The 21578-nt window shown below is 39.4% G+C and overlaps 1 protein-coding gene across 21 annotated transcripts in view; it reads left to right on the forward strand.

Moving 5' to 3' along the window:
- Positions 1-21578, forward strand: part of MAGI1 (membrane associated guanylate kinase, WW and PDZ domain containing 1) — a 705209-nt gene that overhangs the window by 578555 nt on the left and 105076 nt on the right. For 12 of the 21 annotated variants that reach the window (XM_053600556.1, XM_053600558.1, XM_053600561.1 and 9 more), the window contains 2 exons: positions 8548-8749; positions 17574-17656. In XM_053600556.1, the coding sequence (XP_053456531.1) occupies positions 8548-8749; positions 17574-17656 (285 nt within the window). Of the gene's footprint in view, positions 1-8544; positions 8750-17573; positions 17657-21578 lie in introns of all 21 variants that reach the window. The other 9 variants (XM_053600554.1, XM_053600555.1, XM_053600559.1 and 6 more) reach the window with 1 other exon arrangement.

The raw sequence follows: 21578 nt of genomic DNA on the forward strand, positions 1-21578 counted from the left end.
GTGGAATATTTAGGAACAAGTTTATTATTGAATGCTGTCCACAGCCTATATGGTCCTCTCTGTAGTTTTACCACTCATTAACTAAGCTCAGAATTCATCAAGATGGTAAAAAAATTTTTTTGATGACTTTGTTCTCATATAGGTAGCATAACCCAACCCTTTTGTAAGAAGTGTTGGGTAAAGAAAGAGGAGATTTGTTATCCTGTCTTGATTCTTGAAAGTCATCTTTTTATGACCATTATGCCTCATCTTATTCATCTGTAAAAATGACTGACTAGAATTAGATCATTTCTAATTTTCCCCTTCTATCCATAAGAATTTGATTCTGTGAAAGTTCCATTTTCTCAATTACAATGGGTTAGGCCAGGGGCTGACTTAACAGTTGGAACATCTAGAAGAAATTTCCCATCTTTTACATATGCTTTTATTAAAATCAGCTGATTTCATCCACTTAAGCATATTTCACCCATCTATACTAATCTTTACCGAAAAGAGAACAGATTATGAAAAAGTGTTAACATTTCTTTTAAAAACATACTTTAATGTCTCGATAAATGAGAATACCAATCATGATAGCACTCAAAACATAGATGTGATCACAGAGAGGACCTTGTGGCTGATATGCAGCAAAACAGTCCTGTCAAGCAGCCTGGGTGGTCCCTAACAACCTCATGACCCATTATTTATCTTCCATTTATTAAGCAAATTTCTTAGTAAAAAACAAAATCAAAGTAGAGGGAGTTGACTGTAGGTCTTTTTTTTTTTTTTTTTTTTTTAATTTTTTTATTAAATCATAAGTATATACAATGATATGATTATGGGGCATCATACACTCACTTCATAAACCATTTGACACATTTTTATCCCAGTGGTTAACATAGCCTTTCCGGCGTTATCTCAGTTACTGTGCCAAAACATTTATATTCTACATTTACCAAGTTTCGCAAATACCCCTGTAATATGCACCACAGGTGTGATCCCACCGATTCCCCTCCCTCTACCCACCCCCCCTTTCCCACTTCCCCCTATTGTTAAGTTGTAGCTGGGTTATAGCTTTCATGTGAGAGTCCCAAATTAGTTTCATAGTAGGGCTGTGTACATTGGGTATTTTTTCTTCCATTCTTGGGATACTTTACTAAGAAGAATATGTTCCAGCTCCATCCATGTAAACATGAAAGAGGTAAAGTCTCCATCTTTCTTTAAGGCTGCATAGTATTCCATGGTATACATATACCACAATTTATTAATCCATTCGTGGATCGATGGGCACTTTGGCTTTTTCCATTGACTGTAGGTCTTAATGAATTTCCTATTTCTGACTACTATAAATCTCTATCTCTAGAAGATATGCCTCCGAAAATACAACCCCATGAAATCCTCACTTGATATCCTGGCGTCATAGAACAATTTGTGGGCCCAAGTTAGCATTGTTAAAATCAGTCTGATTATTAGTTTCTGCACAAAACAAAGCCATGTGGCAGCTGATTGAGTTCCTGTCTTTTATATTTATTTATTGAGTTAGTTATTTATTTTTGAGACAGAGTCTCAAGCTGTTGCCCTGGGTAGAGTGCCATAGTATCATACCTCATAGCAACCTCCAACTCAGGCTCAAGTGACCCTGTTGCCTCAGTTTTTCTATTTTTAGTAGAGATGGGGTCTCGCTTTTGCTCAGGCTGGTCTCGAATTCATGAGCTCAAGCAATCCACCTGCCTCCGCCTCTGAGAGTGCTAGGATTACAGATGTGAGCCACCTGCCTGTCCCTGAGTTCCTGTCTTGAGATCAAGAAGACCAATAGGATGCCATGGGCAAGAAGTGGCCTTGGGATGTGCACGTGATGGGACCTCCTCTCTTATGTACAGAGTATGCTGAGTGTCCCCTCACTTACAAAACTATGACAGCTGGCAATCTGGCATACACTGACTCATACAAATGCTTTCAAATAATTGACACTACCCACTTCTTGATAAGTAGATGAAGCTAGTGATGTCAAAGCATTTTGTATCCTGAATCATTTTCAGTAGCAGTCCTACTTCTAGCAAAGAATGACAACAGCGTAATGAGATCTTGCCTTCTGGTTGGGCCAGTGATGATAAAGGCATGAGCTTCATATTGAAATGCCAGAATACTATGGAGCCAATAAAAATTGTGTTTACCAGGATATTTTTAATAACATGCTGTTGCTGCTATATTTGCTGCCTTTTGCTTGGGTCTTTTGAAGAAGACATGTCTCAAAACATGCCTGAATAACACTGGGGATGTTTGGAGACAAAAGACTAGGGAGCCCAGTGTCTAGAAGTATCTTGGGGAGGATTGAGGCAGATAGTGGGCAGAGAGCGGTCACTCTAGTCACTCACCGTGGCACTGGCTGTTGAACACAAAGGACAGTCTTCTACAAAGACTAAACTAAGGACCTAAACAGAGCCCTGGAGAGAAAACACTTGTTATGTGAGCTTAGTGAGAATAGAGTTACATTATTGACCAAAGCACACAGTTATTTATACAAATAAAAGCTTTTATGAAAATACTTTGTTCATTATAGACTATTTAGAAATTGTATAACAAACCACCACAACTAAAAAGTAGCTGGTTCGTCAATTAACACCTCCAAGAGACATCAAAAAATTATTTAATTGTGTGTCTAGGTTCTCCTCCCCCCAAAAACCCCTTATTATTGAATGCTGGGTTGCTGACAACTTCTTTTTCACTATTAGGCAATGATAAAGGATTGCTTTGGAATGTCAAGAGATAATTTCTACAGGAGCTAATGTTTCTCAGGTCAGACTGTGTGACAGGCTAGACCTTTGCTACACTCTTTGTAAATATACCAGAGAGGTCATGTAGTTTGTCCAATGTCACAAAGCCAGTGACTGTCAAAGCTGTCATTCCAACCCCAAAATGCATGGCTCCAAAACCTGCATGCACATCTACTATGTTATTTGTGTTTTAAATCAAGTTCATCAGCTCTAGTTGTGCCCAGTGAGAGGGGCACATAAAACTAAAAGCATGTATAATTTAAAATAAGCTACAGAGAATTTTTCTTGATTTGAACTTACGTTCTTGAAGTCACCTCCAGAAGTCTCCAAGACTGTGTTTGTGTGTGCGCTTAACTGCTTGGAAGCTTTTGATTTAGCCCCTGAATAGAAATGTCATTTATGTTCATTTGTGGCTTCCAAGCTATTTGCATATGTATCTGGTAAACTTCCTGGAAATTTTGAGAGATGAGCAACCCAGATGTTACTCTCCCAATTTTTCAGACAAGAATGCTGTAGGGTAGGTAGTGCCTGGTGCCAGTGAACAGTGGGAGAACCAGGCTTCTTGTCTCCCCTGTTAGCCTGGTTCCAATATCCCATTCTGCCTGTCCTCTTTGGATTCACTGGCAACCTATCATATGGAGTGGCTCACCATTACACTACCCTTTTCCTATTATGTCTGTTTCTATGAAAATAGGTTATTAAAAATGTTTAGTGATTTTTTTTTTTTTTTGAGACAGTCTCACTTTGTCACCTTAAAGTAGAGTGCTGTGGTATCATAGCTTACAGCAACCTCAAATTCTTGGGCGCTCAGGCAACCCTCTTGCATTAGCCTCCTGAGTAGCTAGGGACTATAGATCCCCACCACAACTCCTGACTAGTAAGGTCTTGCTCTTGCTCAGGCTGGTCTTAAACTCATGAGCTCAAGCAGTCCATCCGCCTCAGCCTTCCAGAGTGCAGAGATTACAGGTGTGAGCCACTGTGCCTGACCTTAAATGAAAATATTAATGTCTCCTATTGTCCTGGCAGTTTGTGGCGTCTTAAATATGATGTTAAATGACAGCTGACTTTGGACCTTTGTATCTCCATAAGGGGTCCTAACTCCAGGCACGTGCTGAGCCAACCCTGGGTGCCAGGAGGTCTGCATGTATTAAAATCATTCTGTTCTCTTGGGCGGCGCCTGTGGCTCAGTGAGTAGGGTGCCGGTCCCATATGCCGAGGGTGGCGGGTTCAAACCCAGCCCCTGCCAAACTGCAACAAAAAAATAGCTGGGTGTTGTGGTGGGCACCTGTAGTCCCAGCTACTCAGGAGGCTCAGGCAGGAGAATTGCCTAAGCCCAGGAGTTGGAGGTTTCTGTGAGCTGTTTCTGTGGAGGTTTCTTAGACGCCACAGCATTCTAAGGAGGGCAATAAAGTGAAACTCTGTCTCTACCAAAAAAAAAAAAAGGAAAAAAATCATTCTGTTCTCAGAGATGGCTTGTGCTTTATGCCCATTTTACAGATTGAGACTCACATTTTTATGGAGGAAAGTCCCTTCCAAAACAATAGCTAAGAAACAGAGAACTGCGATTTGGTCTGTGGTCAGATGTCCTAACCTATCCTTTTTCTACCTCTTTGTAACGTTGGAGCCAGGGGGCCAGAACCAGACTGAAGACAAAAACCAGTCATAATTTTGATGAAGACAGTGCTGCCGCTGCACGTGCCTAACACTTCAATAGTGCTTGCTGTGTCCTAGGTGCTATTCTGAGTGCCCTATGTGAATAAACCATTGCTCTGCCCCACAGTGTTCTGAGCTGGGTCCTGTTATGGCCCCATTTTCCAGATGAAGAAGTGAAGGCACACAGAGGCTAAGTACTTTTCTCACGTTAATAAATGCCAAAACCAGGATTTAAGCTCTGGTGTAGCTCCAGGAGAGGGTCAGTACTTGTAAGCACTACCTTTCATGGTTTGCCTGTGCCATACTGTGTTATTTTTTAAAGGGAATTCTGACTGAAAACTTGGGTTAGTTTTCATAAAAATACAGATTTCTGTCTTCTCTTGAAAAATCAGAGATGTGGCACCCCTGAGTCCGTGTTCCTGCAGGGCACTGCTGAAGCCCTGGTTCCTCCAGAGCAGATGGGGGGCCTTCTGTGGCCTTAGTGCACAGACATCTCGTCTGTGTCTCCGGCCTGGCGGTGGTGGACAGAGGAGTTTGTAGCCTGAGATTCAGACATTCTGTCACTTACTGGCCCACTGGCTGCAGGGTCACCCCTCTCTAGGAGCCAAAGGTTCTAGTAATTCTGAGACATGACAGGTTCAAACTCAGAAGGGTGTAAATCCCAAGTGAAATTAGGACTTTTTGAACAATTGATTTTTCACTTCCTTTTTTTTTTTCATTTCTTTGGAGAACTGTTTGTATATCTATCCTTAAAGTATGGTTCTTGTACCATCTGACTCTCCATCACCTGTTTGTTTGTTTTTTTGTTTGTTTTGTTTTTTGGTTTTTGAGACAGTTTTTTCTCTGTCATCCAGGCTAGAGTGCCATGGCCTCATCCTAGTTCACAGCAACCTCAAACTCTTGGGCTGAAGCAATCCTCCTGCTTCAGCCACCTGAGTAGCTGGAACTACAGCTCCATGCCACCACTCCTGGCTAATTTTTTCTATTTTCAGTAGAGACAGGGTCACACTTTGCTCAAGTTGGTCTCCAGTAATCCTCCAGCCTCAGCCATGCAAAGTGCTAGGATTGCAGGCTTGCTCCATTGTGCCTGGCCCACCTGGGTACTTTAAAAATGTACATTTTGGTCAGGTGTGGTGGCTCACGCCTATAATCCTAGGACTTTGGGAGGCCAATTTACATGGATCGCATGAGCTCACAAAGTTTGAGACTAGCCTGAGCAAGAGCAAGACCCCATCTCTACTAAAAAAAAATATGTGTGTGTGTGTGTGTGTGTGTGTGTGTGTGTGTGTGTAGAAGAAAACAAGCCAGGTGCTGTGGCAGGTACCTGTAGTCCCAGCTGCTCTGGAGGCTGGGGCAAGATCACCTGAGCCCGAGAGTTTGAGGTTGCTGTGAGCTATGATGACACGGCACTCTACCCGGGGCAACAAAGTAAAAACCTTTCTCAAAAATTGAATAAAAATTTAAAAAAAAGTACATTTTTGCTGGGTACAGCCGCCCATGCCTATAATCTCAAAACTTTGGGAGGCCAAGGTGGGAGGATTGCTTAAGGCCAGGAGTTAGAGACCAGCCTGGGCAGTATAACAAGATCCTATCTCTACAAAAAGTAAAAACTAAAAAATGTAGCTACATGTGTTGTACACTTGTACACTTGCACACTTGTAGTTGTAGCTATTTGGGAGGCTAAAGCAGGGGGATCTTTTGAGCCCGGGAGTTTAAGATTACATGAGTTGTGGTTGTGCCACTGTTCTCTAGCCTAGGCAACAAAATGAAGATCCTCTCTCTAAAACAATAAAAAATAACTAAATAAAAATGTACATTTTGGAAGCTTACCTCAAGCCTATTCTCTGGAGTACAGAGCTAGAAATAAACATTTTAACAATATGTCTCCTATGTACTTAGGTATGAAAAGTAGACAGAGATATGTATTAACTTTCTAGCAGCCAACTTCTAAATGCCAGAATTGAATATATGTTGGCTGCTAGAAAGTTAAGGGTGAATCTTTTCATTACTGCTGGGTTAAATTTATTTTGTTATTAATTAGTAATTTCAAAGCGTTTTTCCCATGTTGGCCTTATTTTCTTTCTGTGCCTTCAGACTTATAGTGGTTTTACTAATCTGCATTTTTGGATGTGAGTTATAAAACCAACTCAAATTGGTTTAAGCAAGAGAGTGAATTTGGGGCTCAAGCAATTGAACGATCCAAGGGGGTAACTTTGATTTCAAGCATCAAATTAGAGGCTCAGTCAAGGAGATTAGACAACTCTCTCTCTCCTTCATCTCTCCTCTATGTGGGTATAATTCTCCAGCAGGTCTTGCCAAACTATGTCAAGATAGCCACCAGTACCTACAACGTGACAACTGTCAGCTAAATAACCCTGGCATCAGGAGGCCACCTTTTGCTTGATAGTTCTGGCAAAACCTCAATGCCTGACCATTTGCCTTGGGTCACATATCTATTCCTGAACTAATTTTGCAAAGGCAATAATGATAGAATACTGTGGATTGGCAGAGAGTATGACTTGAAGCCAGGAAGAGGTTTGGAAGGGAGGGGACGGATTCCAAAGGAGATCCAAGTGTTAGTACCAGGAGAAAGGGCCTGGTAGATGGAGGGCAGAGAAAGCCCACAGTCAGCCTCCTCGCAGGTGGTGGATTTTGACAGAGGTGGTTTTATAGTAGCCTGGTCATGTCCTTCATCCAGCTGTTTTATTTCCTTCATTCCTATACAGTATTTTATTATTCTTCAGTCTGCTCTGACTAACTCAGAAATGTCTACAGAATTACTGCGGGAGATAGGAATCTACTACATACCCTGATGATGATGTTTAAAACCCCATGGAGACTGACATTTAATATCACTAGCCTCTATAAAAATCCAACTGGAATGTCAGCAGTGCCATTCATGGATGTTTTCATGACCTCTCACTCCTGATGGTCCCACTCCTTCTTCCCAGTTAGTGAGGGAAGAAGACTCGTGTACTTTGCAAGCCTTCATTTAAGACCCAGGTCACATCAGTCCACCCACATGATGCTCTTCTGGGGGTAACTGTCTTGATTTTCACAGGAATTCCAAAAGAGGCTCAAATCTGACTCACTGGTATAGCTGTCTCCGTGTCCTAAACGTTGTAGTTTAATTTGTCAATCTTTGATGTTTGCCGGTATTTACTAAAAAATGTTTTAAATAATTTATACAAATGTGGGCAATAATGCCACTGTTGTCTGTGCTTTTGGAATGGATACTTTTTTTGCTCTCATAGGTCTTCTGAATCAAAACCAAATGATACCTATGGAATGGGAGCACCAATCCTGTTTTGACAGCTTCAGTTTAAGAGATTTTAGAGCTTGAGCTATGAATTGATTTCTTCTTTCACATCCCAAGATAGTGGCTGATGGCATCATTTGGGAGTGTTTTTTCTCCTCCTTTTTTATGTTCATTATTTTTTAAATTTCCTAGCAGTAAGGGGTCCAAATGTTTTTCATACATGGCTTAAGTGAGGGCTGTAAATGTGCTTACCAACTGCATCGTGTTCAAGATACCTTTTAGAGAGGTTTTTGCCCCTTCCTCCCCCCACCATGATTTCCTATGACTTTTACTGTCCTTTGTCTACTTGTGTGCCCATCAGAGAGTACATATGGTGTTGGTTTTTCTATTCTGGAGATACTTTGCTTAGAATAATAGTCTCCAGCTCCTCCCAAATTGCTGCAAAAGGCATTAAATCATTATTTTTTTTAATGGTGGAGTAGTACTCCAGGGTATAAATATGGCACATTTTGTTTATTTACTCATGAACTGATAGGCACTTGGATTGATTCCACATCTTTGCAATTGTGAATTGTGCTGCAATAAACATTTAAGTGCAGTGTCTTTTTGATAAATGACTTCTTTTCTTTTGGCTGCATATCCAATAGTGGGATCTTTTTAAGTAAAATAAATTTTGTTGATCATTTTGATGATTTCTATTTAAGGAACATTCACATAAATAAAACAGGAGTTATAGTCAATGGCCAGGAATTAGGAAAGGGCAGTACCTTTAGGAATATAGATGTGTCCAGCAGTATACTTCTGCAGTTTGGGATATAATTGCTAAATGTTTTTTTTTTCTTTTTCCCTCTCCTTTCCTCTCTATCTCTCATGATTAAGCAGCCGATTCCGGTGACCAAGACGAGCACACTCTCCTAGAAACAACACTACCACCTGTGAATAGTAGCATCATCGCTGCTCCCATCACGGACCCTTCTCAGAAGTTCCCTCAATACCTACCTCTTTCTGCAGAGGATAATTTAGGTCCTCTACCTGAGAACTGGGAGATGGCCTATACCGAAAATGGAGAAGTCTATTTTATAGAGTAAAGTATACCATATTTCTACCTAAACTCTTCTCTTGCTTTTCCATTCTTTTACTCTAACAACTACCAGATATAAATTAAATCTAAAAGGAATGATCATTGACAACGCACTGATGGTTTGTTTTAGTAAGGTTTAATAAGCTTTATATAAAAAAGGTAATTAGCCAGATATATCATCCTACTTACTGAGTCTGAAGAGTTTGAGGAAGCATAAGGTTAATTAATTTCCCTAAGGTTTACATAGCTAAGTTATGGCATATATAAATTATGGTATAATACAGAATAGATATAAACTTCATGTGCAATTTAAAATAGTTGTACCTTTAAACTGCCCACAAACTTTATGTCTACCCTGTATATAAATATAATAATTAGCCATTAAAAATAGTAAATTCATTGCATGTATTTTATTAATTGGATTTTAAAAACAATATATGTTGTTGAGTTTTAAGCCTCCTTCGTATATTTGGGACGTAATAATTCCTTTATCATATTTGTGATTTCCATGCGTTTTCTTCAAGTCTGGCTTTTTTTTCCATTATCATAACTGTGTTCTTCAAAGAGCCATCTTAATTCTGACGAAGTCTAATTTGTCGTGTTTTTCTTGTGTAGATAGTGTTTCTGCTATAGTAGTTAAGAAGTCTTTGCCTAACTTAAAATCATTCAAGATTTCCTACTCTATATATTTTTATAAGTTCTCTAGTTTTACATTTCACATTTAGGTCTGTGATCAATTCTAAGTTGATTTTTTTTTGTAGAGACAGAGTCTTACTTTATGGCCCTCGGTAGAGTGCCGTGGCATCACACAGCTCACAGCAACCTCCAACTCCTGGGCTTAAGCAATTCTCTTGCCTCAGCCTCCCGAGCAGCTGGGACTACAGGCGCCCGCCACAACACCCGGCTATTTTTTTGTTGCAGTTTGGCCGGGGCTGGGTTTGAACCCGCCACCCTCGGTGTATGGGTCCGGCGCCCTACTGACTGAGCCACAGGCGCCGCCCTGATTTTTTTTTTTTTTAAACATGGTGCAAGTCTGTGATCCACTGTCAGTTAATTTTTTTTTTTACATGGTTCAAAGTGTGTGGATCAAAGTTTGAGACTAGGAGATGCGAAAGTCTTTCAAAATTATAAACCTTGCTGGGTGTGGTGCCTTGTGCCTGTAGTCCCAGCTACTTGTGAGGCTAAAGGAGGATTGCTTGAACCCCAGAGTCCGAAGCTGCAATAATCTATGATTACAGCACTGCGCTGTACCCTGGGGGACACAGCAAGACCTTCTTAAAAGAAAAAAGAATTATAGCACTTAAACCTCATGTAGTTAAACCTTTACTAGGTAACCTTTTCTGCAAGGGAAGATTTGGAATTATTATGGAAAATCTGAGCTAATAAGATTTTTCTTAATCAACATTAGTTAATTTTTAAAAGCAGGACTGTGACTGTATTGCCCTATCATTGAGATTCACCACATTTTTATATACCACTAAGTAAAAAAGAAAATGGCCAATTAGGCTATTATTGAAAAAGTCCTGATTAATCTTTTATACTCACATAGATTGAAATTAAGTGGACAATAACAAATGAGGGCATGTGGAAGAATATATGAAGTGTTTATTTTATAAAATATATGCATGAAAACATGCATACACCATGTGCACACTTGTTTCTGTGAGTAGATAAAGTTTTATATGTATAGAAAAATTCTAGAAGGGTCTGTTAACAATTGGATTTGAGTTCAGTTAGGACTGTACTTCCTAACCATATTATACATTTCTGTGGGGTTTGAAATTTTCATACTTAGTGAGTATGTATTTTGTAATGAGAAGAAGCAATGAAGATAATAAAGTATAATTTTCTTAAAGACATCAAAGTGAGAAAAAAGGCTTGAGTCTCAGAACACCAACCTTGGACGAGGTTTGAGATAAGTAAACTAGAGCTTTTGTGTTATTTTTCAACAAAAGGGAGGGGACACTCCATATTTCTGTCTTCATGTTAATGACAGATGCTTGTTGAAGAAAAGGATAAAGGATGTAGTGTTTAGCTCACCTAAAAGGTCATGTTGCTTCCATCACTTGCTCGTTGTGTGAGCTGGGGAACTTGTGTTTACCTCTTTGCATCTAAATTTTTCCTATCTGCCAAAGGAGGACATGAATATTATGCACTGTACCTATCTTGTCAGACTGCTGTGAAAATTAGAGGAGACAGTGAATGTGAAGTACTTGGGCTACTACTAATTAATTAGTGATTACTACTGTTGCGTTACCTTTTTTTTTTTTTTTTTTTGTGACAATCTTACTTTGTTGCCCTTGGTAGATCGCCCTGGCATCATAGCTTGAGCGATTTTCTGGCCTCAATCCCCTAAGTAGCTGGGACTACAGGCATCCACCACAAGCCTGGCTGTTTTTAGAGGCGGGATCTCACTCTGGCTCAGGCTGGTCTCAAGCCTGTGAGCTCAGGCAATCCACCCACCTGGGCCTCCCAGAGTGCTGGGATTACAGGCATGAGCCACCACACCTGGTCTGTGTTACCATTTTCATCATCATCATCTGTGGTTATTACAGAGGAGTTTAAATATTGTTATAAAAATGGATTTCTACTAAATTGTACCTGCCTTTGTAATAAGTAGTCTTTGCATTATGTCCATTACAAAAGAAGAATTGGGCCAAGTAAAGAAAAGAGTAATAGAGGTATCCTTGGTACAGAATTCTGTATGAAACTGAAATTCTTGGAAAAGAATGTACCAATAATTTTGCTCAAGAAACTTGATAAATTTGGAGAAAGGAAGTTGGATATGTTGATGGTTGGTGGAATGCTGGGCCCCAGAACTATGGCTGGCTGACAGGAGAGTACAGTGATGTGCCCACATTTCATAACTTAGCTTTTAGCTCAGGGAGGCAGTGTTTCATTATTCTAATGTTTAATAGAAAATTATAGAAAAATGTGGCTTATGGTAACTATAGGATTTGGTCTGCAGCTATCAAATTCCATAAAAACTAAGTGATTAGATACACACTGTTTATATGTTAGCCTGACTTATACATATATGTACATATATGTAAATATACACATATATATCCTAGTTACTGAGTTTTTATTTATCTTTCATTCTGAAAAACTTTACTTAGAGTGTCTTACAATGAATAGCACGTTAAATTTCATTAGACTTGGATCTACTTTGTTTTATGCATTATATATATAATATGCATATTATAGTTTGAGGGGATTTGAAGAAATACTGGAAATTTCAAAGAACATTAAAAAAAATCAAGCATGGACTTACAAACTTTGGACATTGTATAGAAAACAGAAGAAGACTTTGAAAGGAGGAGCAAGTAATACACACTGGCTAGGGAGCTTGGGATCAGAGGAACAACAGGTATTGAGTTCCCCAAGTTTTCTTTTACAATTTATTGATCTCAGACTTGGAGCTGAAGAAGCCAGCAGCTCAGAAACACCAAAGGATATATACAAAAAAGCCCTAATGGAAAGCCTACTCTCTCTAGATGAAGGATCAGGAAAGGCATATTTCACAGGACAGAGAGCTTTTATTCAACAACCCATTCTACTTTAGCCAACAACACAGAAAAACCTGTGGTCTCACGTCCACCCCATCCAACAAAGGTCAATAAGGAGCCCAAACCTGCCGTCTGGGGTGGTGTCAGAAAAGGCTAAGGGTAGAGCCAACACAAGCTAGGCAGTAAAGAGTATCCCCCTTTCCCTGCATGCATTTTGCAGAGACCGCTTGACAGGAATCTGGACTTCCAGCCCTTCCTGGCAGTAATGAGGCACCTCCCTACTGGGGTGGTGTCAGAGGAGGTTTAGAGAAGAGTGAGGATTTTCACCGCCATTCAGTAGTAAAGGGTCCTCTCCCAACCCTTGCACCACTCATACCCCATCCCTGTGAGGTCAGTTGAGGCCAAGTTAGGAACAACAGTGAGATACTCTACTTTTCCCAGCCAAGCTGATATCACAAAGGCCTAGTTGGGAGCCAGAAATACCCTCCTCACTCAGCAGTGACAAAGAGCCTAGTCCCCATACAGTGTCAGTGAAAGCCAAGTGGGAGCCTGACCTAGAAGTAACAGACGAGCCCTCTTTCCCCTCTTGAACAGTATTAGAAAAAGCCAATGGAAATAAGATCTAGAATCCAGTAACACTATACCTCCACTGTCCAGATTAATCAGAAAATCACTTCTTTCACCAAGAACCAGGGAGATCTCAAACTGAATGAGAAGGCAGTCACTGCATACCAACACTGGGATGACAAGGATGTCGGTGTTAACATAGATTTTTAAGCGGCCGTTGTAAAGCACTTCAAGCAGTTTTAATTTATACTTAAAACAAATGGAAAATATAGAAAGTGTCAGTGAAAATTAGAAAGTCTCAGCAAAGCAATAGAAGATATTTTAAAAAACAGGAAATTCTGAAATGAAAAATACAGTAGCTGGGTGGCGCCTGTGGCTCAGTGAGTAGACCTGATTTTTGACACAGGCATTTCCATTTGAAAGCAATTCAGTAGAGGGAGATTGCTTTTTTACTAAGTGGTGCAGGAGCCAGTGGATAGCCAGAGACATGTAATTTAACTTCAACACAAAACCTCACACCTTATAAAAAAAAATTAACCCCAAACAAACTAGAGACAGAAATGTAAAACATAAAGCAATAGAACTTTTGGGTGTGTAAGGGGGGACAGAAAAAGCTTTGATATCTAAGACTAGGCAAATAATTATTTAACATCAAAAGCATGATCCCTAAAAAAGGAAAATTGGGTAAATTCAACTTCATCTGGTGGCGCCTGTGGCTCAGTTGGTTAGGCGCCGGCCCCATATACCGAGGGTGGCGGGTTCAAACCCGGCCCCAGCCAAACTGCAACCAAAAAATAGCCAGGCGTTGTGGCGGGTGCCTGTAGTCCCAGCTACTTGGGAGGCTGAGGCAAGAGAATCGCTTAAGCCCAGGAGTTGGAGGTTGCTGTGAGCTGTGTGAGGCCATGGCACTCTACCGAGGGCCATAAAGTGAGACTCTGTCTCTACAAAAAAAAATTCAACTTCATCAAAATGAAAAACCTTCGATTTGCAAAAGACCCTGGTGGCTGGTGTGTGGCTCACACCTGTAATTCTAGCTCTCTGAGAGGCTGAGGCGGGTGGATTGCTGGAGGTCAGAAGTTCGAGACCAGCTTGAGCAAGAGAAGGACCCCTATCTTAAAAACTAGCAGGGCATTGTGGTGGGTGCCTGTAGTCCGGCTACTAGGGAGGCGGAGGCAATAGGATCACTTGAGCCCAGGAGTTCGAGGTTGCTGTGAGCTGTTATGCCACCATACTCTACTGAGGGCAACTCTCTTTCAAAACAAAAAAAGACCGTGATACCAGAATGTAAACACAAACTACAGACTGGGAGAGAAAATTTGCACACCCTTTATCCCAAATAGGTCTGATGTCTAGCATATATAAAGAACTCTCATAGCTCCAGAGTAAAAACACAAGCCCTTCAGTTGGAAGAGTTCAGATATTTCCCTGAAGAGTTATACAGATGGCAAATGTGCTCATGAAAAAATGTTCAGCACCGTTAGCCTTAGGAAAGTGCAAATGAGATGTCACTATACACCTATTACAGGGGCTAAATTAAAAAATAGAGACAACACTATATGATGGCAAAAAAACAGCAAAACGGGTCACCCATACCTTGCTGATAGGAATGTAAAACTGCATGGCATTCTAGAAGACAGTTCTAAAGTACTAAACATGGAACTACCATCCAGGCCAGCATTTGTGCACCAAAGAAGTGAATACTTTAACACTTAAATTCACACAAAAACTTATACATGAATATTTTAGTAAATTCAGTCCAAAAAGCCAAAAACTGAGAACAACCCATTTCAATGGTTAAACATGCAGTAGAATACTACCCCGTAATAAAAAGAAATAATTGTCAACATATGCAAAAATCTTTTTCTTCTTTTTAAGACTCAGTCTTGCCATGTCACCCTGGCCGGTGTAACAGTGGCATCATCATAGATCACAGCAGTGTCACGCTCCAGCAATGTCAACGTCCTCTTACCTCAGCCTCCAAGTACTTGGGGCTACTAGGCTGCACCACCAAGCCTGGTTAATTTTTTTTTTTCTATTTTTGGTGGAGACAGGATCTCACTCTTGCTCAGGCTGGTCTCAAACTCCTCGCCTTGAGTGATCTTCCCACCTCAGCTTCCCAGAATATTAGGATTACAGGCGTGAGCCACTGCACCCAGCCAACATATGTAACAATCTTGATGAAAATTACACAGAGTGAAAACATCAATACCAAAATATTACTGTCGATTCCATTTATGTAACATTCTTAAAGTGACAAAATTATGAAAATAGAGAACAGATTATGGTAGCTAGGGATTAAGAAGAGGGTTGAGGGTAATGTTTAGAAGGGAACCAGATGTGACCGTAAAAGGGCAACGTGAGGGATCCCTGTGATGACAGAAACGTTTTGTGTCTGACTCCATTGATTACAATGTCTTCCTTATCACTGTGTACTATAGCTTTGTGAGATGTTACCACTGATGGTGTCTAGATAAAGGGCATGTCGTATATCTGTATTGTTTCTTACAACTGCATGTGAATCTACAGTTATTTCAGAATAAAAAAGTTTTTACTCTCTTACTGGAGAGGAATAGTGCAGACCATGGATTCTGGTTTAGAACTCCCTAGATTTGATTCCTAGTTTTGCTGTGTATCAGTGGAGTATCCTTGGGCAAATTTCTTCATCTCTCTCTGTCCTCATTATTCTCACTTAAAAAATGAGAGTAATAACTTTAATGCTAGTAATACTTCCCTCACTGAGTTATTGTAAATATTAAATAAATTATACGTGTGAAAGACTTAGGACAGATTCTGGTAATCATAAGTGGTTAAATGAGTAGAGGTGGCAGTGGTGGTGCTAGCTATATTTTTGCCTTTTATTTGTTGTTTTTCTTTCAATACGATTGAGATGCCATGTTTTTCACCTAAGCCATAAGTAACTTTCTTTACTAACTGATACCCTTTGAATCTAAAATAAGAATCTTTGGCAGTCCTCCTACCTCCTATACTTACAATCTAAACTTCAAACTTTAGAACAATTTTATTTTTTTTAATTTCTTGTTTTCATGTCTCGTTTGGGGCACCCATGTAAGCTGCAGATGGATCAGGGCAGTGTTCTCCACCTTTCTTATTTTTTTTTAATCTCATGGCACACTTGAACCTATAGTTAGACTTCCACAGCACACTTGAATTGTGTTGATCAAAAAAAAGAGAGAATAAAAAAAGAATATACTTACTGTGCTTTGAACTTCTTTCGAAAATAGTTCAAGTTATGATCTTTAAAAAACGTTTGCAGCACACCTAAGATTCTCTCACGGCACACTGATTGAAGATCACTGGATTGGGGGCTCAAGAAGAACTTTGTCCCTGACACTGCTTTGGGAAGTATAAAAACTGAATTCTTCTAGCCATTCTGGTGATACTTCTAATGTGATTGGAGAGCAATATCCTTGGGAATATTTCTGTACACTTTCAGATCTTCTGAAAGGCCCAATTACTATCTATTGAAATACTTCATCTAGAATTAGACTCTACCCTCCAGAAGCTTGTTGTCCTTGGCTCAGGTGTTCTGTATGATAAATAAATTGGGATTACTTTCAGTATGTCCACAGCATAATTTAGAATCCTATGATTAATGATGTGTACTTGAGCCATTTATGTGAGTTGAGGTAATTTCACACTGTCATGACAATTCTTATGTAATATAATGAGTGAAATATCAGCCTTCTTTGTAAATTCCACCATCCAAGATTTAAGTCATAGATAAATTTAAAATAAATCAGAATTTGGTCTTTGGCAAATGTGAAGACTAAAATAAGTCCAGACAAGTTTTGACAGTATAGGCAAGGGGTGTCACTTGTAACTCATTTTTCAAAAATAAAGCTGGCTTTACATTTTAAGCTTTTAGTAATTGAATGATGGTATCTTAAGTAAGTGAAAAGCCTACCTAAAACCCTTCCTAAGCCATTTTTTAATTCTAGTCTCAGTCTCTCCTGGTTTAGGTTTTGATGGGCCTCAGAAAATAGTAACCCAAAACCCAAAGCCTGAGGAGCAAAAGTGTTTGTCTGACCTCTTGTTTTCCTGTCTCTCAGTCTCATTCTTCCCTAAGGCTAGCCACAGAAACCAGAATCCCTCTTTTTTCAAAGGCAAACTATAAAAACCAGAACCCCTTTCCCCAAAAGCTAGCCATAAAACCTAAAATTATTCTGTGTAAAAGCTGCCCATAAGGAAATTATTTGACTTACCTTATTGGACTAAAGATTATAAGACCCACCCACCTCCACCTACCCCCATTCCAGAGAGGGCCCTGGCCATACCCAGAAGGAAGGAAAACACATTTGGAGAGACCAAGAAGAATCTAGATGGGCCTTTCTGGTTTCCCCACTCAGTCTGTTAGCATTAGATCATGTACCCTTTTTGTCCAATCGTATTTCTACATGGCTGTCCTTCCTTTGTTAAACCTAAGCATAAAAATAGATAACTTCCCCTCTATTTGGGGGTCTTCATTCTGAAGGCTCCCATGTATACCTGTTAAATAAACATGTCTGTCTTTTTCTCCTGTTCATCAATCTGCCTTATTTTTCAGCAGAGCTTTAGGGGGCCAGCAGCCTTTAGTCTCTACATTTGCTATCAGAAAATTATCTTTGCTTTGGTTGAGGAGCAAATATTCATGAGTGTGTAATTTTGTTATTGGGATTTTTGGGTTTTTTTGGTTTTTTTTTTTGGTAGAGTTCTTTTCAAACAGATTTCTTGTTTTTGTTTCTGGATTGCAGCCATAACACAAAAACAACATCCTGGTTAGACCCTCGGTGCCTGAACAAGCAGCAAAAGCCTCTGGAAGAGTGTGAAGATGATGGTAAGGGGCTAGGAAGCTCTTGGGTTAAGTGGGTTGGGTTGGTTCACATGTGCTGTTTTTAAAGAGTTGTAGCAAGGTCAGCTGGGTTTTAAATGTGAGTATTTAAAAAGGTAATCCAGTTTGTGCAATACTTTACAAGAGTAAAGATAGTAAAATTCTTTCAAGAGAACTGTTTGTGTGCATTTAAAGGTATATGTACGTACATACTAATACCTCCTTTAGAAACTGAACTTCAGCATAGTCAGAAATGTCTTCATTCTTCAGGAACTTTGGGAAGATTCCAGAATGTCTCTAGAAATTCAGAAGCCAAAGAAGCTCTGGTCACTCATGCCTACTGAACCCTAACCTTGTGTTATAAAAGTCTTAGGAGGAGAAATCCAGAGACTTTCTTGAATTCTCATGTTTTTTAACTCTCTTACTTCTCCAATCTTAGGGGTAGCAGATCTTGACATGTTTGGGAATCTGTGTCTCAACTTACAGAGTGCATCCACAGTGTCTCAAAGTGTATTCTTTATGGAAGAGGCCAAGGTGTCAACCTGGAGTCCTACTCTTCCCTTTAATCTCAGAAACTTATTGGCTGTAAGAGTTTTTTGTTTAAAAAAAAATTATTTTGGTGCTTCAGAATTTTGCTTCTCAAAAATGGGGAAAAAAATTCAGAAGTGTGTCCCTTTTTAGTGAACCAAAATGTATCCCAGGTTCTACCAAAATTACTTTTAGACAAAGATGGATGAAAAGGTACATGGTTTGCTTTGCTATTCATGATTTAATTCTGGCATTTGAATTAGTAGTATAATTACTGAATGTGTTTTTTACTTTAAGGCAGTGTTTTTCAACCTTTTTTTTACCTCACAACACACTTGAACCTATCGTTAAACTTTCGCAGCACACTTAAATTATGTTGATCAAAAATAAGATTAAAAAAAGAATATACTTACTGTGCTTTGAACTTCTTTTGAAAATAATTTAATGATCTTTAAAATTTTTCACAGCACATCTAAGATCTTTTCATGGCATATCGGTTGAAAATCTATTAATTTGTCCAATGGTGCAGAATTGTTGTGTATATGGACTTGAGGTTTTTTGAAAATGCAAACCAGTATTTTAAAGTATATTATTGAAACCTGTACACCATGATTCTTCTTTATGCATGGTTTGCAAGTTACATTAAATAAACTTAAAATTGCATGTCCATATGCATCTGAGTGACTTCAAGTGGAAGGACAAGTCCTTCTAGCTTAGTAGGCATGACTGAGATGCTTGTTTTATTTTGGTGGCTTCTTCCTGTTCCTGAAGAGGGAATGGAACTGTTGCCTTCACCTCTGGTATTTTGTATGTTTGGGGGAATAATGAACTATCTGGATTATTTGAATATATAACATATAATACAAGTTGAGTGTCCCTGATTTGAAAATCCAGAATGCTTCAAAATCCAAAAACTTTTTGAGTCCCAAAATGGTGCTTAAAGAAAATGCTTATTTGAACATTTTAGTTTTTTGTTGTTGTTGTTTTGAGACAGAGTCTCACTTTGTCACCCAGGGTATAGTGTCGTAGTGTCACATCTCACAGCAACCCCAAACTCTTAGGCTCAAGCAATCCTTTCGCCTCAACCTCCCAGGTAGTTGAGACTACAGGCACCCACCATAGCCTTCCGGCTAATTTTGGAGATGGGGTTTTGCTTTTGCTCAGGCTAGTCTTGAACTTCTAAGCTCAGGCAATCCGCCTGTGTTGTCCTCCCAGAGTGCTAGGATTACAGCACCTGGCCAAAATTTTAGATTTTGGGTTTTCAGATTAGAGATGCTAAACTGGTAAGTATTTGATGCAAATATTCCCAAATCTGAACACTTCAAAAATCTGAAACACTTCTGGTCCAAAGAATTAGGACTATTCGGGCGGCGCCTGTGGCTCAAGGAATAGGGCGCCGGTCCCATATGCCGGAGGTGGCGGGTTCAAACCCTGCCCCGGCCAAAAAAAAATGAAAAAAAAGAAATTAAAAAAAGAAAAAGAAGAATTAGGACTATTCAACCTGTATGTCAGTGATCAGAACTTAAGACACATTGATTGAACCATAAGGTTTCATGGAATAAAATTTAAGTTTTATTTGATACCCGATGATTTTGAAGGCCGTTTAGGCACTCGTATTACCATACAGTCTTCAATGTCAATATCCTTTATAATGGAAATGTGTGAAAATACCTGTTAATATAATTTATAAATGGTAGAATTCTGCAGTAAGTTTTACTGTAAAACTGTAAGTTCTGACTAGAATTACTAAACGTTTTTACCAGATCTAGTAATTTTTAATTCTTATCATTTGTGGGAATGTTATTTTCTTTGGAACAAGTATGTATTTATACCAGAAGCGGTTTAGTAATTGTGCCTTCAACATTAAAATTAATATATTCTGTTTTTAATAGAAAGTACATATATGTGTGTGCCTGTACATGCAAACAGTATAAAACATGAATATGTAATCAGATTGTGACAAGCATTACTTCGCATTTTCTGCTGTTAGTCAACATAAAGCGTCATTGTTTGTATTATGACGCAAAGCAGAAAAACACTGGTCACAAATATTGGTCCTGTATTTCTTCCTAGTCTCTGTTGGTCATATACTTATGGGCTATGACAGTACAGCATCAGATCTAATTATGAGAAAGTTTTTATATTTTTTGTTTGCTCTTTTAAAAAAGTGAGAAAGTAGTTTGGGACTTTGAACTTAGTGAATAACTCCTGTCATTGCTGTGTCTAGTTCAAGTAGAAGGCTTTGACCTGACCTTTGAAGTCTAGGCCAATGTTCTGATCTACCTGGTTTATAACGCCAAGTATTGTGTCCAAGAGATTTCAAACTCAATCTGATTAGAACCAGACTAGTGATATTTCCCTCCAAAATCTGGTCTTCTCCAAATGCTCCCTGTCTCAGTGTAGGGCAAATCCATGCATCCTCAAGAGTCCCGTTTGATTTATCACTTTTCTTTGCACCCAGTTGAAATCCATGAACCAGCTGAATTCACTTTGGTCTTTTCTAATTATCTCTGGAATCCATTCATTTTTTTTTTCTTCATTGTCTCTACCATTCCCATCTTTCCAGCATCACCATCATCTCTCAGGCAGTCTTGCCTGCTCTCCTTCTCATCCTGAACACTGAGCTCTCTTCTAAAATGTGAATGTGGTGAAGTTATCCCTGACCACCCACAAGCGGGCTGGCCTGATTCTCTCAGCCTCCCCAGGTTTCCTCCCAGTCTCTCTCTCTGCACTTCATCTTCATTGGTCCTCTTCAGTTCCTGCCTCATGTCAGTTAGACGTGCAGTTCTCTCCTGTAGAATCCTCTTACATCTCACAAATGGTCATTGAATACCTTCTATGTGTCAAATGTATTCTAGGCATTTCAGATTTATCAGTTAACACAACAGATGAACAGCCCTGCTTTCCTTAAATTCTAGTCATTTTTCACCCAAACTCTTTTTGTTACATTTTGTTTATTCTTCATATTATGGCTTAGGGACTTTCCCTAGAACCTTGCCCCCAGATATGATTAGGTCACACTATTAGATATCTTACTCTATAGGGAATTTGCCACAGTTTTAATTTTAGTTTAAATGTATCTCTTTGTGCTCATCTTGATACCTCTGTCACTGAGCACAGTGACTAGCACAGTAAAGAAATAAGGGAATGTTTCTGATGACATTATTAGGTAATATCCAAATGGGTCTATTCATGGATGATTTGTGCAGATCAAATCCCCATCCCCCTTTTATGAGGCAGGATCTCGCTCTATTGCCCTGGCTAGAGTGCAGTATCATCCTCGTAGCTCACTGTAACCTCAATATCCTGGGCTCAAGCTATCCTCCCGCTCAGCCTCCTGAGTACTGGGACAACAGGCACGCACCACCATGTCTGGCTACTTTTTCTGGTTTTAGTAGAG

Source organism: Nycticebus coucang, chromosome 8 (genome assembly GCF_027406575.1).
Source record: "Nycticebus coucang isolate mNycCou1 chromosome 8, mNycCou1.pri, whole genome shotgun sequence".
Lineage (NCBI taxonomy): Eukaryota > Metazoa > Chordata > Mammalia > Primates > Lorisidae > Nycticebus > Nycticebus coucang.